The sequence below is a fragment of the Camelus ferus genome, chromosome X, assembly GCF_009834535.1.
Source record: "Camelus ferus isolate YT-003-E chromosome X, BCGSAC_Cfer_1.0, whole genome shotgun sequence".
Taxonomy (NCBI): Eukaryota; Metazoa; Chordata; class Mammalia; order Artiodactyla; family Camelidae; genus Camelus; species Camelus ferus.
The window spans coordinates 52,153,043-52,173,085 of NC_045732.1; the positions used below are offsets into that span (position 1 = coordinate 52,153,043).

At 34.7% G+C, this 20,043-nt stretch overlaps 1 protein-coding gene across 4 annotated transcripts in view; it reads left to right on the forward strand.

The window, feature by feature from the left end:
• Positions 1-20,043, forward strand: part of BRWD3 (bromodomain and WD repeat domain containing 3) — a 120,347-nt gene that overhangs the window by 5,452 nt on the left and 94,852 nt on the right. For all 4 annotated transcript variants that reach the window (XM_032474383.1, XM_032474384.1, XM_032474382.1 and 1 more), the window contains exons 5-6: positions 5,977-6,127; positions 7,490-7,588. In XM_032474383.1, the coding sequence (XP_032330274.1) occupies positions 5,977-6,127; positions 7,490-7,588 (250 nt within the window). The remainder of the gene's footprint in view (positions 1-5,976; positions 6,128-7,489; positions 7,589-20,043) is intronic.

Here is a 20,043-nt window from a genome sequence, read left to right on the forward strand (position 1 = left end):
ATGATATATGTCATTATAAGAATTTACATTTACATATAACATATTTGAGTTTAAAAGTGTTGTCACATTATCTTATTTGATCCTTACCAACTACTTTATTTTTTTTTCTCATCAGCTACTTTAAAATACTGAATTCCAGACATACCTGTATTTTTTCTTACCTTACCCAGCTCTTGTTCTCTAATTACTAGTAATAGCTTTAAATTGTCTATTAAAACTGTAGAATGATCTTTGAGTACTGGTAGCATGGTTATTGCATCTCTAAGTGTGGAAGCAATTTAAGCATGTGTGATTTATTAACTGTTACATGGACACACAGCCATAGTTAGGAAGAACACAGTGCATCATGGGAAACCAAAAAGCATATGCTGCTTGACCCAGTGTGGATATAATGCTGATAGGTATCATGGCAGACAGCAATCAATGTCTAAAAACTCATATTTCTCACTGTGGATTGCTTGAGCCACATGTACACTCTTGCTTTCTGTAATATGTTAGTTTTAGCTATTCATCTGGATTGATCCTTGACTTTTTTTTTTTTTCACACATTGGGTCTAGGAAAATACTTTCAATGATTAAAATCCTTTTGGAGATTTATCATTAGTCTTAGGAAAATTGGTATCTCAGAAAGAGCTGTTAAAGAGTACGACTTTGGATTAGGTGAATGTTTCTCAACCCTTCTGATTGATCTCTTGTCCTAAACTTAATTTCTATACATTATTGATAATTTATTTATGGTATTTTAAATTACCCTATTGAAGATGTTTTCTTATACCATTTAGTGTCTACCATGGTGCTTTATAATTAACTGGCTCTTAGTTATTATTTGTTCAATTTTCTTAACTTTTGTTAGAATCATTTCATGATATATATATATTTTTAGGTTTACTAATCTGCTAGCTGGTATGGAGTTCTTTTTTTGGACCTTTCTCTACTGGGAAACTTCTAGAATGTGGGTGGGTCCCTTGTTCTTGCCTTGATATCATCTAACCTCAAGGATAGTATTTGTAGTGCTTTCTTGTGGCAATGTAACCCAGAGAATACTTGAGCCCTGGGTGGATTGCTCTGGCTGTCTAATTCCTGAAGAAGTCTTAAAACTAAGAAAAAGAGAAAGAAATGCTATGAACAATGATTTATATTTTCAAAAGAAGTGATAGGAAGTCTTAATACTTTGTAGTCTACCCTGTTAATCAGTGGTATTACTGCAGTAGAAAGGCCCCTTTTTTCCTTTGCTGCCAGTTCTTTTTTCCTTTCTCCTTCAAATTTAGAATATTAAAAAAACTCAACACAAATTGTAAAGATATACTATTGGATTATTGCAGATATTTATATTTTATGGCAAAGTGTCAAAAAGAAAATAAACTATTTTTTGTTTTCTTTTTTGTACAAGTATATGCATTTTTCTTCAAAATCATGAAACTCTGGATAAATTTTTTTTTTATTTTTTTAAACTTTTATTATTTTTTTCATGTTGTAGAGGAGCATCTTAAACACTGAGGAGATACTATGTGCTAGTCACTGTGCAAAATATGTTTACTGGGTGGGGGTGCCTTTCTCTCTGCCTGGAATGCCTTCCCTTCCTTTTCTCTGTTTTGTTAACTTTCACTTAGCCTTCAGGTGTGAAACTGGACATGAACCTCTACCCCCAGGATAAATTAGGCCCTGTACTACTTTGCTTCCTTAGCTCTCTGTACTAAACCTCTGGGCACTGGTAGCTTTTGTTTGTTTGTTTGTTTAAATATGTCCAACTTTTATTGTTATACTCCCAGGCATGTGAAATGACTTCTAATTATTGTGGCATTAAAAAAATTACTGTGGTATAGTCAGTTTACAATGTTGTCTCAATTTCTGGTGTACAGCATAATATTTCAGTCATACATACACATACATACATTCGTTTTCATATTCTTTTTCATTATAGGTTACTATGAGATACTGAATATAGTTCCCTGTGCTATACAGAAGAAACTTGTTTATCTATGGTCACTTGTAGCTTTGATTTGTTTCTATCTACAAGTTTGTTTAACCCACTGGGATTATGGGTTTTCCAGACAGCAGTTTAATCTTTCCATTGTATCCCTGTATTTTAAATGTCTGAATGCATCAGTGAATGACTTGTGTTTCTGTTTTATAAATAATATGAGGTGGTTATCATTACTCCCCATTTTATAGATGAGGAAGCACAGGCTCAGAGACTAACTTTGCAGGTCACATAAGTAGGAACTGGGGATGCTGGAAAAATTCAAATCTAAGACCTTTCTACTGTATCACATTGCCAGAAGGAGTAACAGCTAGTAAATTTTAGAGCCTGAGTAATCCAGGCTTTTAGACTTCAAAATACCAAGCTTATTTTTCTACTATACTTATTTTGATGTATTTAAAGCCTTGCTTTATTTTTCAAAATCTGTTTTGTTTTCTGTCCCTAAATCAAAATGTCATGTGACTAACTTTTTGTATATGCTGCTTCTATTCCACCCCACTCCCTGCAAAAATTTTAAATTTCGGATAAAATGTTGCATTTTACTTCTTCAGCATATGGTCTCAGTTTGATTCTTCATTTTACCTGTGTAGTTATGATTTTAATTAGAAAGCAAAACACGCAAACATTTCTGTTTTCTTTGTTTTTCAGTTACTTGTCTGATACTATTATTTCAGAAGGCCTAGGTAAAAATGCTGTCATTGCTATCTGAAAATTAGTATTTCAAATGTATCTCTTGGTAGAGGCCTCCTGGCCCCCTGAGATTAGGTACTTTTTGCATTTTATTCAGTGCCCAGCTGGATTCCTTTTAACTAATTATTATGAGTAGGATCATCTCTCAGCTCTCTGGTCTTCTCAGTTGTCATAATGATTCTGAAGTGTGATAATTTCAGTTGTTAGATTTGCTCTTTAGGTCAGCCAGTCTTCCTATTAAGAAGGTTTATAATCTATGTTTCATTTAATTTCTATCTGTTTATTCAAATTTATAGTTTTTTTTTTGCAGTCTTTGTGTTAATTACCTTCATGATTTTTCAACTGCCCTAATAGAAGTAGCGGTGGACAGGGAGACCCAGAAGACCATTGGACTTCACTTCTCTGCATCTGTTTTTCCTACTGTAAGATGTGGAATTAAATTGATTATATGTAAAGGATACTTCTGGTTCAAAGATTCTATAATTTAACTCCTTAGAGCTGTTTTACAGAATACAGAAGTTTATATTAAACCTGAACTTTGTTTTCAGAGAATGCTTTTTTGCAGCTCTCAAAGAACTTATGTTACTTGTTGGCCATCATATTCCAGAAAGAGAAATTTGGTTAAATAACTGAAATTAGAATATTTTGAGTTTTAATAAGAACAGCTTATATAAGAGTAGCTTATAATGAGCCATGAATTTTGTAGAATATTTTTAATACATTGAATATTACATTTTATTATATATTACATTATATTCATATGTAATTCTAACACAGAATTTAAAAAAAAACTTAGAAATATAACTACTGAGGGTACATAAGAGTTCTTATGCCTAAAAATATCACCTGTAAAAAATTCCAGCTTAAATCAAAACAAATGGATTGAAGTAAATATTAACTACCACTATGAGTCCTGAAGTTTGATTTAGAAGAAACTGTTACTGCAAGAACCATGCTGATATAGTCTGGAAACTTGTTAATGTTGTTTAAAAGAGAATGGCATGTTCAAATTCACAAGTATTGTTATTGCCATTGTGGTGTTAGAATCTATTTCTCTAGTACTATTTTGTAGTCAAATTTTAATAGACCTTCAAGGGGGGAGAATTTGAGAGTAGATAAGCCTTGTTTTAATTGCTTAATTAATGATTCTATGTTTTTAAATTATTACTGAGGCATTGATAAAAAAATTTATATAATTAGGTGAAAATCAAACATCCTTGTTTTTATAAAATGAAGTAGCCGGAGTGGGGGGTAGCTTAAGTTGTCAGTTTAAGATATAATTCTGACAGGTTTTCTATAAGAGGGTAATTCTAAAAATTCATTAGATAACTCCCATTTTCTAGATTATACATTGGTGGGTATATTGCAATGTCTAGGGTAGTTAGAGTTTTGTAACAAGTGAATAACTCTTGAGATGGTAATGAGACAAAGAAAAGAAACTTGATAAAAAAGAAAACGCCACTAAAGACATCAACTATCATTGTGCGTTGAAGCCTTCATATTAACATTTACTTGATGAAAAGTAATGCCTGATATTAGAAGCCCAGTTCATACAAGACAGTGTTGGGGGAAAAAATGGCACAAGCTATTATAGATGTTAATATGCAGTATTTTAAGGCTTTTTTCTTTGAGGTAACATATTTTTAGGAGTACTAACTATATTTGCATGTAGGTATATTTAGGAAATGCCCTAATGTGGAGAGAATGAGTTACACACTAGGATTTTAGGATATCAATGTCTGTAGACAGCAAAAAATCATTTTTAGATTGACTCATCAGCTACTTTGACTTTAATATTACCTGTATATTTTACTTAAAGATAGTCTATGTAGTTAATTGCTTGGAAAACACACCTAGATATGTGTGAAATAACTGAAAGAATTTGCTTGATCCTTTATACCAATCCAGAAGCTAAACCTTGTAGATGCAAATATAAAATAATCAGATTAAGTTGCCATTCTTTCTGAGCATCACAACAGTTGCTCAGGCCCCAATTATTTTGGTAGATTAAAGTTGTTTTTTGCAGAGACTTGTAAAGTTAATTGGCAGGAAATAACTTTTAAAAATCAGAATAGAATCATTTATTCCCATAATGCTAAATACATGTTGGATTGTAGTTCTTCATGTTTCCCAAGAAAACAAAAAAGGCACCCTGATAGAAAAATCTAAAATTTTTCCTGTATGAATTCATATAATATTATTTATAGATAGACTTTACTTTGGCTTTTATTTATTCATTGATTCAATGAACAAATATTTATTGAGAACACAGAAAAGTCTCTTCTCATGGTGATCATTGAGGATGATTTACAAAATTATTTTGTGTTATCTTGTTCTTGACTTGATGGTAATATGTTGATGCTTGTCCTATGTGATGGTAGATATATATCTATATATATACACACACACACATATATGTATTTCTCTCTCTGTATATATATTTACTGTAGTACTTATAAAAATTGGAAATGTAGCTGTGAGTAATTTCAGGACCTTATGTCAAGATGATTGTGGATGCTCTTTTTATCTAAGGATTTTTAATATTCTCGTTTACTCTGTTTACTGTTTTAATAATTAGGTTTTATGAAACACATTAGTAACTTGAACTCTTAGATAAAAAATGAAAAACAGATTTGTTTTATAATTGTCTCATCCATTTCTGTATTTGTTAACCATCTTCTGAAATTTACTTGTGTGCTTTAAAAATGAGTTAATGTTGAAGTGAATTTGAGTACATAGTTTAGTTGTTTAAAACATGGTGTTTTAAAATAATCATTAATCTGATACCGTTTTTGTAGCCCGTTAACTTTTTTAGGAAAAACAGTTCTGCTTTATTAAGAAAATGTGTCCTGTTAATCAGGGACCTAGGTGCAAGTAATACCTTTTGTTTGCATTCTTATCGTTTATATAGAATCTAGATTCTCTGATTATTGATCAGTTCATCACTATGGATCAAGTACGAGTAGAATTTACCCATCATCTTTGTACTTTGTTTTTAGACATGCTCATTTTTGCTGTTTTATAATGCTTATTGCGTAAGATTAACAGCAAAATAAATGATTTAATCAAGACATGTAGAAGTAAGTTAAACTGTCATATCATTTAAATGTTATCATTTGTTTAAGTGTGCTTAATTTTTGTAGTTGTTTCTTAAATGTGATTGAAGTAGTAAATATTTAAAATGTTATTTTTCTTATAGCATTTTTAAAATTGTACTTTGTTACATGATGGAACAGTTGGGTAATGGACTAGATTGATGGTTTTAAACCAAATTTGTTTTCTTGTATTTTATTTATGCTTTTTAGGTGGCAGCCAATGCACACATTCCTCCAGACTACCTCCTTAAAATTTGTGAGCGGATTGGTCCTTTACTAGATAAGGAGATCCCTCAGAGTGTTCCTGGGGTACAGACATTACTAGGTGTTGGTCGGCAATCTCTGTTACGAGACGCCAAAGGTAAGATTTTTACAGTTTTTAGAGGAAGGAGTAGAAAGCATTATATTTTTATGTCAGATAAATGTTCCCATGCTTTTCTAATAATTTTCTTCTGGTTTTTCTCACCTTGCCAATCTTGTTTTTATTTTCCTAGTGTACAAGTAAATATTTTAGAGTCCTAAATGGAGCCCTTTTCTGTAAAACAATGAATACTGTAGAGGTAAAGAATATAAAATCTCTTTGTAATCCTGTGGAACAGAGATCTCAACAGATCGCTGCTCTGATTAGTTCAGTATAAATGCCTAAAATATTCTTTCATTACATTTTAATGTCCCTAATCTTTGAGTCTTGATATCATCCTAGTTATATTGCATATTTCATAACAGGTAAATGAAAATTGTGATATGTAAAGATATTTATAATTGAAAATATTTAAACAAAAGTATCAATCCAGTGTTGAATAACACTTGCTCTACTCCACTATATTTCAGTCTTTTACAGATTTTCCCCAAAGTTTTAGATGGAACTCCAATATGTAAATTACATAGAAAGAGTTTTATGAACATAAAAATGTGAAATTAGACACTAAGGATGTCCCTTAGTGAATTTAATACTTCAGGTTTAACAACCAGTTTATTTCCATGTTTTATTAGCATAATGTTTTTTAACTCCTAATTCACAAAGATAAATAGGTGCTTAAATAATATCAGTTTTTAAATATCTCATTTTAAAATTTAAGGACATTCTTCAGTTCAGTTAATTTGGAACCTTTCAAGGGAGTAGTAGAGAATTTTTATTTCAAAATTGAATTATTAGGAATATTTCATATTTGCTTGAATTTTTTGACATAAATGCAAAAGACAAAAATACAACTATTTATACTCAGTTATCATCTGATATGCAGTGTTGTTACCTGTTATGGCACAGCTGGCAGGTGCTCCAGAACATGAGCATGCACCAAACATAAATGTTTCTGAATTTTACCTGACATATTTGTGCTGAAGTTGTTTCCTTGCTTACATACTTTTATATGAGCAGACATGTATAAATCTAAAGCTCAAATGGGGAACTAATGTAAACTTAAAGCCTTATTAATCCATGACATAGTTACATAAGATTCAAGTATATGCATAATAAAAGTTTTAGTTTTGGTCAGCACAGAAATAAAATATCTTGATGATAATATTAAGGCTTTGATGTTTACCAATCATAATATAGATTATAACATGTTTAAACATATGCATGTTATGTTTATTGTGGTTTTAATAGGTAAAATATATTTTAACAAATGAAATTGAAAACAGACATTTGCCTCTGAGGTACAGTTAAAAAAGAAAAAGCATTGTTCTATGCCTTGATTAACTTTTGAATCTTTTTGTATAGACTGTAAGAGTACACTATGGAATGGGTCTGCTTTTGCAGCTCTACATAGAGGGAGACCTCCAGAACTACCTGTAAATTATGTGAAACCTCCCAATGTGGGTGAGTAATGTCCATGTGAGTTATAAACATGTTCTTGATTTGTTTCATCCTGAACTCATTATAAAGCCAAAAATAGGTACCAGAATTAAATTTGAAGTATAAACGAACTGCTTAGATTCTTGAGGTGTTTCATGGTTGGTCCAGATTTTTTAAAGCATTTTTATTTAAAGCAAATATAATCATGATTTTTTAAAAGGTGATCTTGTTTTTTTAAAAAATCATTTTCTTCCTTTCCCTTTCCTTCCTCTCCCTTCCCTTTTTCCTCTCTCCCCCTCCCTCCTTCCTTCCTTACTCTTTCTTTATTTCTTTCTTTTTAGCAAGAGCATTTACTTTTTTATATACTTTAGGTGTTTCTAACCATATGGATGTCTATTTACATATTTCTGTTCTGAGCTCAAAGATTTTACAGGGAACCATGTAAAGATAGATTTCAGAAGGAAACAAAAGTACACTCTGCTTATATCTGCTTGTCAAATTTATAATAATGTAATAAATGTTTAATAAATTTCTTAAAACAAAAAAAAATCACCCTTCCACTTGTAGTTTACTGAAATTCACGTGTCCTATTTGTATTATACCTGGGGTATTTCTAGCCAGACCATTATGAAGAAATACTATTAGTGGTTCCCAAGGAGATCTAACTAACAAAACCATTTATACCAACGTTAACTCCCATGAACAATGCATAAAACCAAGCAGCTAGATGAGTAACTGCCACTCTGTTTACCTAATTTTTCATTTTTCTAAAAAAATTATATTATAAATGCCTACTGTCTAGAGAATATGCCTTAAATTCAAATTGAAAAATAAGAATACATTTTTAAAGGGCTACTATTTAACATAATTAGTTTATAGAACTTATTTATCCAAGGGGTTAAATAAATTTAGACAAGAAATAATTTAAAATGATATTTAGATAAAATCTTTGATATTCATAAGTGTTATTAAGAAAAATTGGCTACTTTGATACATATTACTAATAATACTCTTCCATAGCATAGATATTACTGGAAAATGTAGACTACTAGGTTAATTCTAATTGGACATGGTGTTTTTAACTTTTATTTTCATTTACAAGGTAGTATGTTTACCATCCAGGATTTCCTGGCGTTCACTTTCCCTTAAGCTTTATTCATAATTTATTGAATTGAATTCAGATAGTTTTTATAATTCATTCATTAATTTACATTCAAAAGATACAATAGTTTTAGCTACACTATCAACATTACATTTTTTTTTGAGTTGTAGTCATTTTACAATGTTGTGTCAAATTCCAGTAGAGCACAATTTTCAGTTATACATGAACATGTATATATTCATTGTCACATTTTTTTTCGCTGTGAGCTACCATAAAATCTTGTATATATTTCCCTGTGCTGTACAGTATAATCTTGTTTATCTATTCTACATTGTGAAATCACTGTCTGTCCCTTCCCACCCCCCACCCCCTTGGCAACCACAAGTTTGTATTCTATGTCTATGAGTCTGTTTCTGTTTTGTAATTATGTTTTGTTTGTTTTGGATTTCACATAAGAATGATCTCATATGGTATTTTTCTTTTTCTTTCTGGCATACTTCACTTAGAATGACATTCTCCAGGAACATCCATGTTGCTGCAAATGGCATTATGTTGACAGTTTTTATGGCTGAGTAGTATTCCATTGTATAAATATACCACTTCTTCTTTATCCAGTCATCTGTTAATAGACGTTTAGGCTGTTTCCATGTCTTGGCTATTGTAAATAGCGCTGCTAGGAACATTGGGGTGCAGATGTCATTTTGAAGTAGGGTTCCTTCTGGATATATGCCCAGAAGCGGGATTCCTGGGTCATATGGTAAAGCTCTTCCTAGTCTTAGGGAATCGCCATACTGTTTTCCACAGTGGCTACACCAAACTGCATTCCCAGGAGCAGTGTAGGAGGATTCCCTATTCTCCACAGTGTCTCCCGCATTTGTCATTTCTGGACTTTTGAATGATAGCCATTCTGGCTGGTTTTGATTTGATTTTTCTCTGATAATTAGTGATATTGAACATTTTTTCATGTGCCAAGTGATCATTTCTATTTCTTCCTTGGAGAATTGCTTGTTTAGGTCTTCTGCCCATTTTTGGATTGGGTTGTTTGCTTTATTCTTACTAAGTCCTATGTGCTGCTTATCCATTCTGGAGATCAAACCTTTGTTGGTATCATTTGCAAAAATGTTCTCCCATTCAGTAGGTTGTTGTTTTCTTTTACTTATGGTTTCCTTTGCTGTGCAGAAGCTTGTAAGTTTCACTAGGTCCCATTGGTTTATTCTTGCTTTTATTTCTATTGCTTGAGTAGACTGTTCTAGGAGAACATTTGTAAGTAGTATGTCACATAATGTTTTGCCTATATTTTCTTCTAGGAGGTTTATTGTATCTTGTCTTATATTTAAGTCTTTGATCCATTTTGAGTTTATTTTTGTGTATGGTGTAAGGGAGTGTTCTAGTTTCATTGATGTACATGCTGCTGTCCAGTTTTCCCAGCACCATTTCCTGAAGGGACTGTCTTTATTCCATTGTATATTCTTGCCTCCTTTGTCGAAGATTAATTGACCAAAAGTTTGTGGGTTCATTTGTGGACTCTCTATTCTGTTCCATTGGTCTATATGTCTATTTTTGTACCAATACCACGTTGTCTTGATGACTGTAGCTCTATAGTATTGTCTGAAGTCTGGGAGAGTTATTCCTCCAGCCTCTATCTTTTTCTTCAGTAATGCTTTGGCAATTCTAGGTCTTTGATGGTTGCATATAAATTTTACTATGATTTGTTCTAGTTCTGTGAAATATGTCCTGGGTAAGTTGATAGCAATTGCATTAAATCTGTAGATTGCCTTGGGCAGTGTGACTATTTTAACAATATTGATTCTTCCAATCCAAGAGCATGGGGTATCTTTCCATGTTTTGAAGTCTTCTTTAATTTCCTTCATCAGTGGTTTATAGTTTTCTGTGTATAATTCTTTCACCTCCTTGGTTAGATTTATTCTTAGGTATTTTATTACTTTGGGTGCTATTTTAAAGGGGATTGTTTCTTTACTTTCTTTTTCTGTTGATTCATCATTAGTGTAAAGAAATGCAACTGATTTTGAACATTAATCTTGTAACCTGCTACCTTGCTGAATTCAATCAGCTGTAGCTGTTTTTGTGTGGACCTTTTAGGGTCTTGTATATATAGTAACATGTCGTCAACATATAGTGACACTTTTACCTCTTCTTTTACAATTTGGATCCCTTTTATTTCTCTCTCTTGCCTGATTGCTGTGGCTAGGACTTCCAAGACTATGTTGAATAGGAGTGGTGATAGTGGGCATCCTTATCTTGTCCCAGATTTTAGTGGGAAGCTTTTGAGTTTTTCACCGTTGAGTACTATGATGGCTGTAGGTTTGTCATATATAGCTTTTATTATGTTGAGATATATTTCCTCTATACCCACTTTGGCGAGAGTTTTTATCATAAATGGGTGTTGAATTTTATCAAATGCTTTTTCTGCATCGATTGAGATGATCATGTGGTTTTTGTCCTTTCTCTTGTTGATGTGATGTATTCCATTGATTGATTTGCATATGTTGAACCACCCTTGTGTCCCTGCGATGAACCCCACTTGATCATGATGTATAATCTTTTTTATGTGCTGTTGGATTCTATTTGCTAATATTTTGGTGAGGATTTTGGCATCTATGTTCATCAGTTATATTGGTCTGTAATTCTCTTTTTTGGTAGTGTCTTTGCCTGGTTTTGGTATCAGGGTGATGGTGGCTTCATAGAACGAGTTTGGGAGGATTCCCTCCTTTTCAATCTTCTGAAAGAGTTTGAGAAAGACTGGTATGAGTTCTTCTTCATATGTTTGGTAGAATTCCCCGGTGAAGCCATCTGGTCCTGGACTTTTATATGTAGGGAGGTTTTTTTAATTGGTAATTGAATTTCATTTCTAGTGATCAGTTCGTTCGAGTGGTCAGCTTCTTCTTGATTCAGTCTTGGTGGACTGTATGTTTCCAGAAACTTGTCTGTCTCCTCTAGGTTATCCATTTTGTTCCCATATAGTTTTTCATAATATTATCATATGATATTCTGTATTTCTGTGTTATTTGTTGTAATTTCTCCATTTTCCTTTCTTGTTTTGCTTATTTGCACACTCTGTTTTTCTTCTTTGTAAGTTTGTACAGAGGTTTGTCGATTTTATTTACTTTTTCAAAAAACCAGCTTTTGGTTTGATTGTTTTTTTTCTATTTTTTTTTAATCTCTATTTTATTTATTTCCTCTCTGATCTTATTATTTCCTTCCTTCTGCTGTCATTTGGGATGTTTTCCTTTTCTTTTTCTAGTTCTTTTAGCTGGTGGGTTACATTGTTTCTTTGAGATTGTTCTTCTGTTCTGTGGAAGGCCTGTATCGCTATAAACTTCCCTCTTAGCACTGCCTCTGCTGTGTCCCATAAATTTTGTGTGGTTGTGTTTTCATTTTCATTTGTCTCAAGGTATTTTTTAATTTCAAATTTGATTTAATCACTGACCCATTGGTTTTTAATACCATGTTGTTTAATCTCCATGCTTTCCTTTTTTCCTCCTTTTTTTCTCTGTAGTTGTTTTCTAGTTTCATGGCATTGTGGTTAGTAAACATTTTTGAGATTATTTGTGTCTTCTTAAAATTTTTGAGGCTTCTTTTGTGCCCAAGTACATGATCAATCCTAGAAAATGTTCCATGTGCAGTTGAAAAGAATGTATAAACTGTTTTTGGGGGGTGTAATGCTCTGAAAATATCCACCAAATCTAAGTTTTCTATTGTATCATTTAATTTTTCCATTGCCTTATTTATTTTCTGTATGGAAGATCTGCCTGGTGATGTTAATGCGGTGTTAAGATCTCTAGCATTGATTGTATTCCCATCAATATCCCCCTTTATCTCTGTTAGTAATTGTTTTATGTACTTAGGTGCTCCTATATTGGGTGCATATATTTTAACGAGTGTAATATCCTCATCTTGTATCACGCCTTTAATCATTATTAAATGCCCTTCTTTATCTTTCCTCATGGCCTTTGTTTTAAAGTCTATTTTGTCTGAAATCAGTACTGGAACACCTGCTTTTTTGGCATTTCCATTTGTATGGAATATCCTTTTCTATCCTTTCACTCTCAATCTCTATGTGTCCTCCTCCCTAAAGTGGGTCTCTTGTATGCAGCATATTGGATATCCTTGCTTTATTATCCAGTCTGCCACTCTGTCTTTTGATTGGAGCATTTAGTCCATTAATATTTACAGTAATTAATGATAGATGTGTGTTTATTGCCATTTTGAACTTACTTTTGCAGTTTGTTTGGTATTTCTTCTTTATTCTTTCTTCCTTTTTGTGGTTTGGTCATTTTCCTTAGTATTATCATTAATTTTTTTTTAGTATTTGTGAGTGACTTTAAGTTTTTGCTTGTGGTTACCCTTTTTTGTAAATCTATTGGCCCATTACTAGAAGTTTTTTATTAGATAGTAGTATAATCTCAGACCCATCCTATTGAGAACAAAAAAAATTTTAAAAAGAAGGAAAAAAAGTTACTGTATTTTTTCTTGCTTCCCCTCCCGCCCTTAATGATTTAGATATCTTTGTTTACAATATCATGTTTATTCTATTTGTAATTCATTGTAGTTATCACCTTTCCAGTTATAAGTTTTTCCGATGTATAGCATCCTGCTTCTTTTCTATTTAGAGTAGATCTTTCAATATTTCTTTTAGCATGGGTTTGGTGTTGCTAAACTCTTTTAGTTTTTACTTGTTTGTGAAATTCTTTATCTCTCCTTCTATTCTAAAAGATAGCCTTGCTGGATAAAGTATCCTAGGCTGCATCTTCTTTTCATTCAGGAGTTTGAATATATCTTGCCACTCCCTTCTGGCCTGTAGTGTTTGTGTAGAGTAATCAGCTGAGAGCCTTATGGGGGTTCCCTTGTAACTCACTCTTTGTTTGTCTCTTGCTGCCTTTAGGATCATTTCTTTATTCTTGACTATGGCCATCTTGATTATGATATGTCTTGGTGTGGGTCTGTTTGGATTCCTTCTGTTTGGGACCCTCTGAGCTTCCTGTACTTGGATATCTGATTCCTTCTTTAAGTTTGGCAGGTTTTCAGTTGTGATTTCTTCAAATACCTTTTCAATCCCCTTTGAGTTTTCTTCCCTTTCTGGAACCCCTATTATGCGTAAATTGGCATGCTTTATATTATCCCATAGGTCCTTTATACTGTTTTCATTGGTTTATATTTGTTTTTCTCTCAGCTGTTCTGATTGAGTGCTTTATGTTGTCCTTTCTTCTGTGTCACTTACTCATTCCTCTGCATTTCTAGTCTGCTTTGTACAGCCTTTAGATCAGCTCTAACTCAGCCAATGAGTTTACCAATTCTACTTGGGTCTTCTTTATATCTTCAATTTCATTTTTGACATATTTTATATCTCTAAATACTGTTTTAGTTCCATCTGTACTTTGATCAGTCCTTTTTTGAAATCTTGATCTAGTAGGCCATCAGTGTCTATTTCTTTGATTGTTCTTTCTGGGGATTTCTCTTGCTCTTCTAATTGGGAGTGGTTCCTCTGCTTCTTCATATTGCTCATATCTCTCTGGCACTTTGGCTTTTGGAGTATCAGTTATCTATTTTGGTCCTTAAGGAGTTTATTTATTTATGTATCTATCGCTTATGCGGGAATAAAACTTAAAAAAAAGAGAAAGAGAATTTTAATAGAAGGGAGTAAAAAGGTTTGAAAACAGTTTATAATCAATAATAGAGGAGCAATTTGAATCAAACTAGCAATCGAGTTGAGATGTCTTTGTAAAAACTTTTAAAAAAGGAAAAATCCAAAAACAGTATTTGAATCCTGTGTATAATCAATAACAGGAGATCAAAACCAAAAGAAATGAAAATGAAATCAGGTGGATTTTTAAGAATAATAATAATAATACTTTAAAAGAAAAATATTAAAGTGATTAAAACTAGGAGTATATACAATTGTTCAAAAAGTAACAAAGAGGTACTAGAAAGTAGAAAAGATAAAATGAAAAGATAATTTTAAAAGAAGAGAGGGGAAAAAAGGTTTGAAAACAGTATATAATCAAAAATAGAAGAGTAAGTTGAAGCAGAATAGCATTCGAGTTGAGACGTCTTTTAAACCATTTAGAAAAGGAGAAAAGAGCAAAAAAAATTTTGAATCCTGTGTATAATCAATAAGAGGACATCAAAACCAAGAGTAATAAAAATGTAATGAGGTGGTTTTTAAAAAACAACAATAATAAAAATATTTGAAAAGAAAAATTTTAAAGGGATTAAAACTGGAAGCATATATAAGTGTTTAAAAAGTAAAAATTAAAAAGGTAATAGAAAATAGAACAGATAAAAAAAGATTAAAAAAAATGGTGAGATGTTTCATGGAGACTGTGTGCTCTTAATGATTTTATCGAGAAGTCTTTCTGTTTTCGCCCTGTTTTGCTAACTCAGCTTGCTGTTTCCAGAGGTCCTCTGTTGGTATCCCTCATCTGTACTGCTCCCAGTGCCTGTCGGGAAGCAGATCACAACCCCTCCCAACACTGTGGTCAGGTGCTGCTTTCCTTCATGGTGGGCAGGCAGGTCATTCCCCCTCTCAATGTTGCAGGCAGATAATGAGCTCGGGGAAGGTGCCCGCCTCCTAGCACCGAGGTCAGGTGCTGCATTCCTGCCAGGAAGGCGGGTGTCCACCTACCCTCTCCCGGCTCAGGTTGCTCCCCTGCTCTGTGCAGCTGCCCACTCTGCCAATGATCAGTGTTCCGTAGGTGGGCTCAGGGAAGACCACGGAACAGCCCCACCCCTGCTCTGTGCCAAAACTCAGCTCCTTGTTTGTCTTGGTTGCGTGAGTTCTCTGAGGTACCATGGCAGAAAGATCCTATCTGCCTCTTGCTGTAAACAAGTCTTCATTTGGCCTTTGAGACTGCTAAGCCCTAAGGGATGGATTCAGGTTTCGACCCCGACCCTGCTTGGGTTCTAAGTGCTGAAGGATATGGCAGCTGTGCCTGAGCCCTGCCTCTCTTCTCCCGAAAATTTTCAGTGCGTTTCTAGTGATGGGGGTATGTCACCCTTTCCCCCAGGGCACATCAGCCGTGTTGTTTTATGGAAGGCCCAGATTGTTTTGCCCTGTGTACTCACTCATCCACAGCGCGCAGCACCCTGCAGTACCCTGGGGCTGCAACAGTGCAGCAGCCCCAGTCCTCTGCCCGGCTCGGGCAGCCTGTCCCATTTCCCCAGCTGCTGGCTTGCGTCTCGGGCTGGGTGTTGCAGGGAACCTCTGTGCCCATTTAACTTAGTTCTGTTGGTCAAGGGGTGCTCTGTATAGATCCGAGCCTCAGAGGCTCCCCCTCTGTCTCACTGGCCTCTCCGTTCGACAGGGAGAGAGCCAGTGAATGAGCGCTATTCCTCCTTTGCCGCTCCCTTCCCGTGGGACCTGTCCCACACTGTTTTGCCTTTTCTTCTTTCTTTTTTCCTTTTCTTTTACCAGATTTTTGGCGTGTTTATCTTTTTAAGAGGGTGATGTTCTATTGGAGTTAGGCAGGTGCTCTGGTTGGCTGAGTGAGTCTGTGGATGTGAGTTTTGGTGTATTTTTGGGAGAGGGTAAGCTATGAGCATCCTTCTACTCCACCGTCTTGGCATCCTTCAACATTACTTGTAATGCTTTATACTCCTTCAGGGGTCACATGTGAAGTGCTAAAGAGCAGCCTTTACAGTATTAGGTTTTCAATCTTTCTTTACTCTTTCCTTTTCTTTTCAAAAATTCTTTCTACTATGCATATACATTCAAACTCTACTGGTTTTGTACAGTAAATGCTTTACATTCTGACTTAATCAATTTTTTTTATTAATAGGCTATTTTTTAGAGCAGTTTCAGATTCAGCAGAATAGAGCAGAAAATACAGAGTTTGTACATAGCCCTCCCCATCCACATATATATACTCCCCTACCCTCAACATCCCTCATCAGTGTGCCATATTTGGTACAGTCGATGAACCAACATGGAAACATTATTATCAACCGAACTCATAGTTTGCATTGGGGTTCACTCTTGATGTTGTACATTCTCTGGGTTTTGACAAATGCATAATGACATGTAGCTACAACTATAGTATCATACAGAGTAATTTCATTGCCCTGAAAATCCCTTATGCTCCACCGATTTATTTCTCCCTCCCTCCCTCTCCCCAAACTCCTGGAAACCACAATCTTTTTATGGTTTTTATAGCTTTGCCTTTTCCAGAATGTCATTTGTTTGGGATCATACAGTTTGTAGCCTTTTCAGACTGCCTTCTTTCATTTAGTAATATGTCTTTTAAATTTCTTCCATGTCTTTCATGGCTTGATAGCTCATTTTTTTTTTTGCTGCACATATATATTTTAATTTACATATATGTACTGTTCATTGTTTTGAAGAATGTTTAGAACTTTAGCTTTGTAAACTTACATTGTTATCAAAGGAATAAAGCCAACCAGAAAATAACATTTATTTCAAAAACATACATACACCCTATTATTAATAGCAGCATTATTTATAATTGATAAAATATGGAAGCATCCTAAGTGTACATCAATAGTTGAATAGATAATGAAGATGCAGTGTGTGTGTATGTGTGTGTGTGTGTGTATATATATATATATACAGTATATATATATATATAAAATGTAGTACAACTCACCCATAAGAAAGAAGGATATTTTGCCATTTGTGGCCCTTCACTTTTTTTTGTCACTTTAAAAACCAGAATATTATAACCGGCAGAAACATTTCCATTATATCAAAAGCATTAAAATACCTAGAAATAAACTTAACCAAGGAGGTTACGTATACTCTGAAAACCAAAATGACACAAAGAAATAGAAAGATTTCTTGTGCTCTTGGATTGGAAGAATCAACACTATCAAAATGGCCACACTACCCAAAGCAATCCACAGATCCAGTGCAACCTCTGTCAAAATATGAGATTCCTCACAGAACTAGAACAAATTGTATTCCAAAATTTATAAGGAACCACATAAGATGTTGAACAGCCAAAGCAATCTTTTGTAGGTCTGTTTTTTCCCTCTTTCTTCTTTTTGTTCTCTTTTGTTACGGCTTGATGACTAGAGAAGGTCTTTTAACATTTGTTGTAAAGCTGGTTTGACAGTGCTGAAATCTTTTAGCTTTTGTTTATCTGTGAAGCTTTTGGTTTCTACATCAGGTCTGAACAAGAGCCTTGCTGGATAGAGTATTCTTGGTTTTAAGTTTTCCCCTTTCATCACTATACATATATCGTGCCACTCCCTTCTTGCTTCTAGAGTTTCTGCTGAAAAATCAGCTGGTAACTTTATGGGAGTTCCCTTGTATGTGATTTGTTACTTTTCTCTTGCTAATTTTAATATTTTCTCCTTATCCTTAATTGTTGTCAATTTTATGACTATGTGCCTTGCTGTGTTCCTCTTTGGGTTGATCCTGTGTGGTACTGTCTGCACTTCTTGGACTTGGGTGACTGTTTTCTTTCCCAAGTTGGGGACGTTTTCATTGATGATCTCTCCAAAAATTTTCTCAGGTCCTTTCTCTCTCTCATCCCTTCTGGGACCCCTATAATGCAAATGTAAGTGTTTCATGTTGTCCCAGAGTTCACTTAAACTATCCTCATTTCTTTTTATTCTTTTTTCTTTTTTCTGTTCTGCAGTAGTGATTTCCACTAATCTGTCTTCTAGCTCACTGATCCATTCTTCTGCCTCATTTAGTCTATTCCTGTTTCCTTCTAGTGTGTTATTCATTTCAGTGATTTTACTTTTCAACTCTGGGTATTCTTTATATTTTCCAACTCTTTGCTAAAAACTTCACTTTGTGCATCTATACTCCTCCTGAGTTCTCTGAACATCTTGGCCATCATTACTTTAAACTCTTTCTCAGTTAAAGTACCTATCTCCTTATCACTTATTTCTTATTCTGGGATTTTTTCTTGTGCCTTGGCTTAAGAGATATTCCTTTGCTGCCTCATATTGTCTATATTTTTATGTGTTTGTGGATTTCTTCCACAGGCTTTGGGATTGTTGTTTTCTTATTTCTAGTATCTCCCCCTGGTGGGTGAGGCTGGACTAGAGGCTTATGCAGATTTCCTGGTAGGAGGAGTTGGTGCCTGCCTACTGCTGGGTGAAGCTTGATCCTGGACCTCTGGTGGGTAGGGCCTTGTCTAGAGGCCTTTGTGGCTTAGGCAGTCTGCTGATGGGTGTGGCTGTGTTCCCACCCTGTATGTTGTTTGGCCTGAGGCTTCCCTATAGGCTGTTGGGTGGGGCTGGGTCTTGGTGCTAATGATCCAATCAAGATGTCAGCCTCCAGGGAAGCTCATGTAGATGAATACTCCCAGCATGTCCAACACCATCATTTGTATCCCCTGGGTGAGCCACTGCTGTCCCCCACATCCCCAGGAGACCCTCCAAATCCAGCAGTCAGTTCTGGCCCAGGTTCCTATGAAATCACTGCCTCTGCCTTTGGACCCGGTGCCCTTGAGATTCTGTGTATGCTTCCTAAGAGAATGAAGTCTCTGTTTCTCCCAGTCCCATGGGGCTCCTGGAGCTAGGCCCCACTGGCCTTCAAAACCAAATGTCCTCGGGTCTCCTCCTCCTCCAAGTACTGGAATTCCAGGCTGGGGATCCTGATGTGGGGCTTAGAGCTCTCACTCCTGTGGGAGGGCCTCTGAGGCTTAACTGTTCTTCAGCTTGTGGGCCGCCCACCTATTGGGTATGGAGCCCAATTATATCATGAGCACGTTCCTCCTACGGTCCTACTGTGGTTCCCTGTTTATGTTTCCAATTGCAGAAGATCTTTTTTGTTAAGTTCCAGTCTTTTTCTTGATGGTTGTTTAGCCATGAGTTGTGATTTTGTTGTAGTCGAGAGGAGAGGCGAGCTCGTAGTCCTACCACTCTGCCATCTTGACCAGAAAATCAATCACTTTGTTATACATGATAGTAATTGTTTAGGAATTTCAGTGTCCCTGGCATTGATGCTTTCGCATTCTTAAATCTTACATGTTATTTGGGGAGGAGCTATTAGAATAGAGATAGTTCAGTCATGATATATTTTCATGTAGTATGTACTAGTCAAGATTTACTTAAATATTTAGAATTCAGAAGCTGATAAAAACTCAGAGGAATTGACTAGGAGAGTAAATATGATGCATAGGAAATCTTTTTTAAATTATTTACTTGTTTTTAAGCTTTTTTTGGGGGGGAATTAGGTTCATTTATATTTTATTATTATTTTTAATGGAGGTACTGGGGATTGAACCCAGGACCTTATTCATGCAAAGCACACACTCTACCACTGAACTATACCCTTCCCCCAGGAAGTCTTTTAAAATTTGTTATATGAGGCAGTTTTTTCATTGTGGGGTACAGCTCTCTGTAGCTACTTTAAAATCCATCAGTTTTATAGTTTCCCAGTATA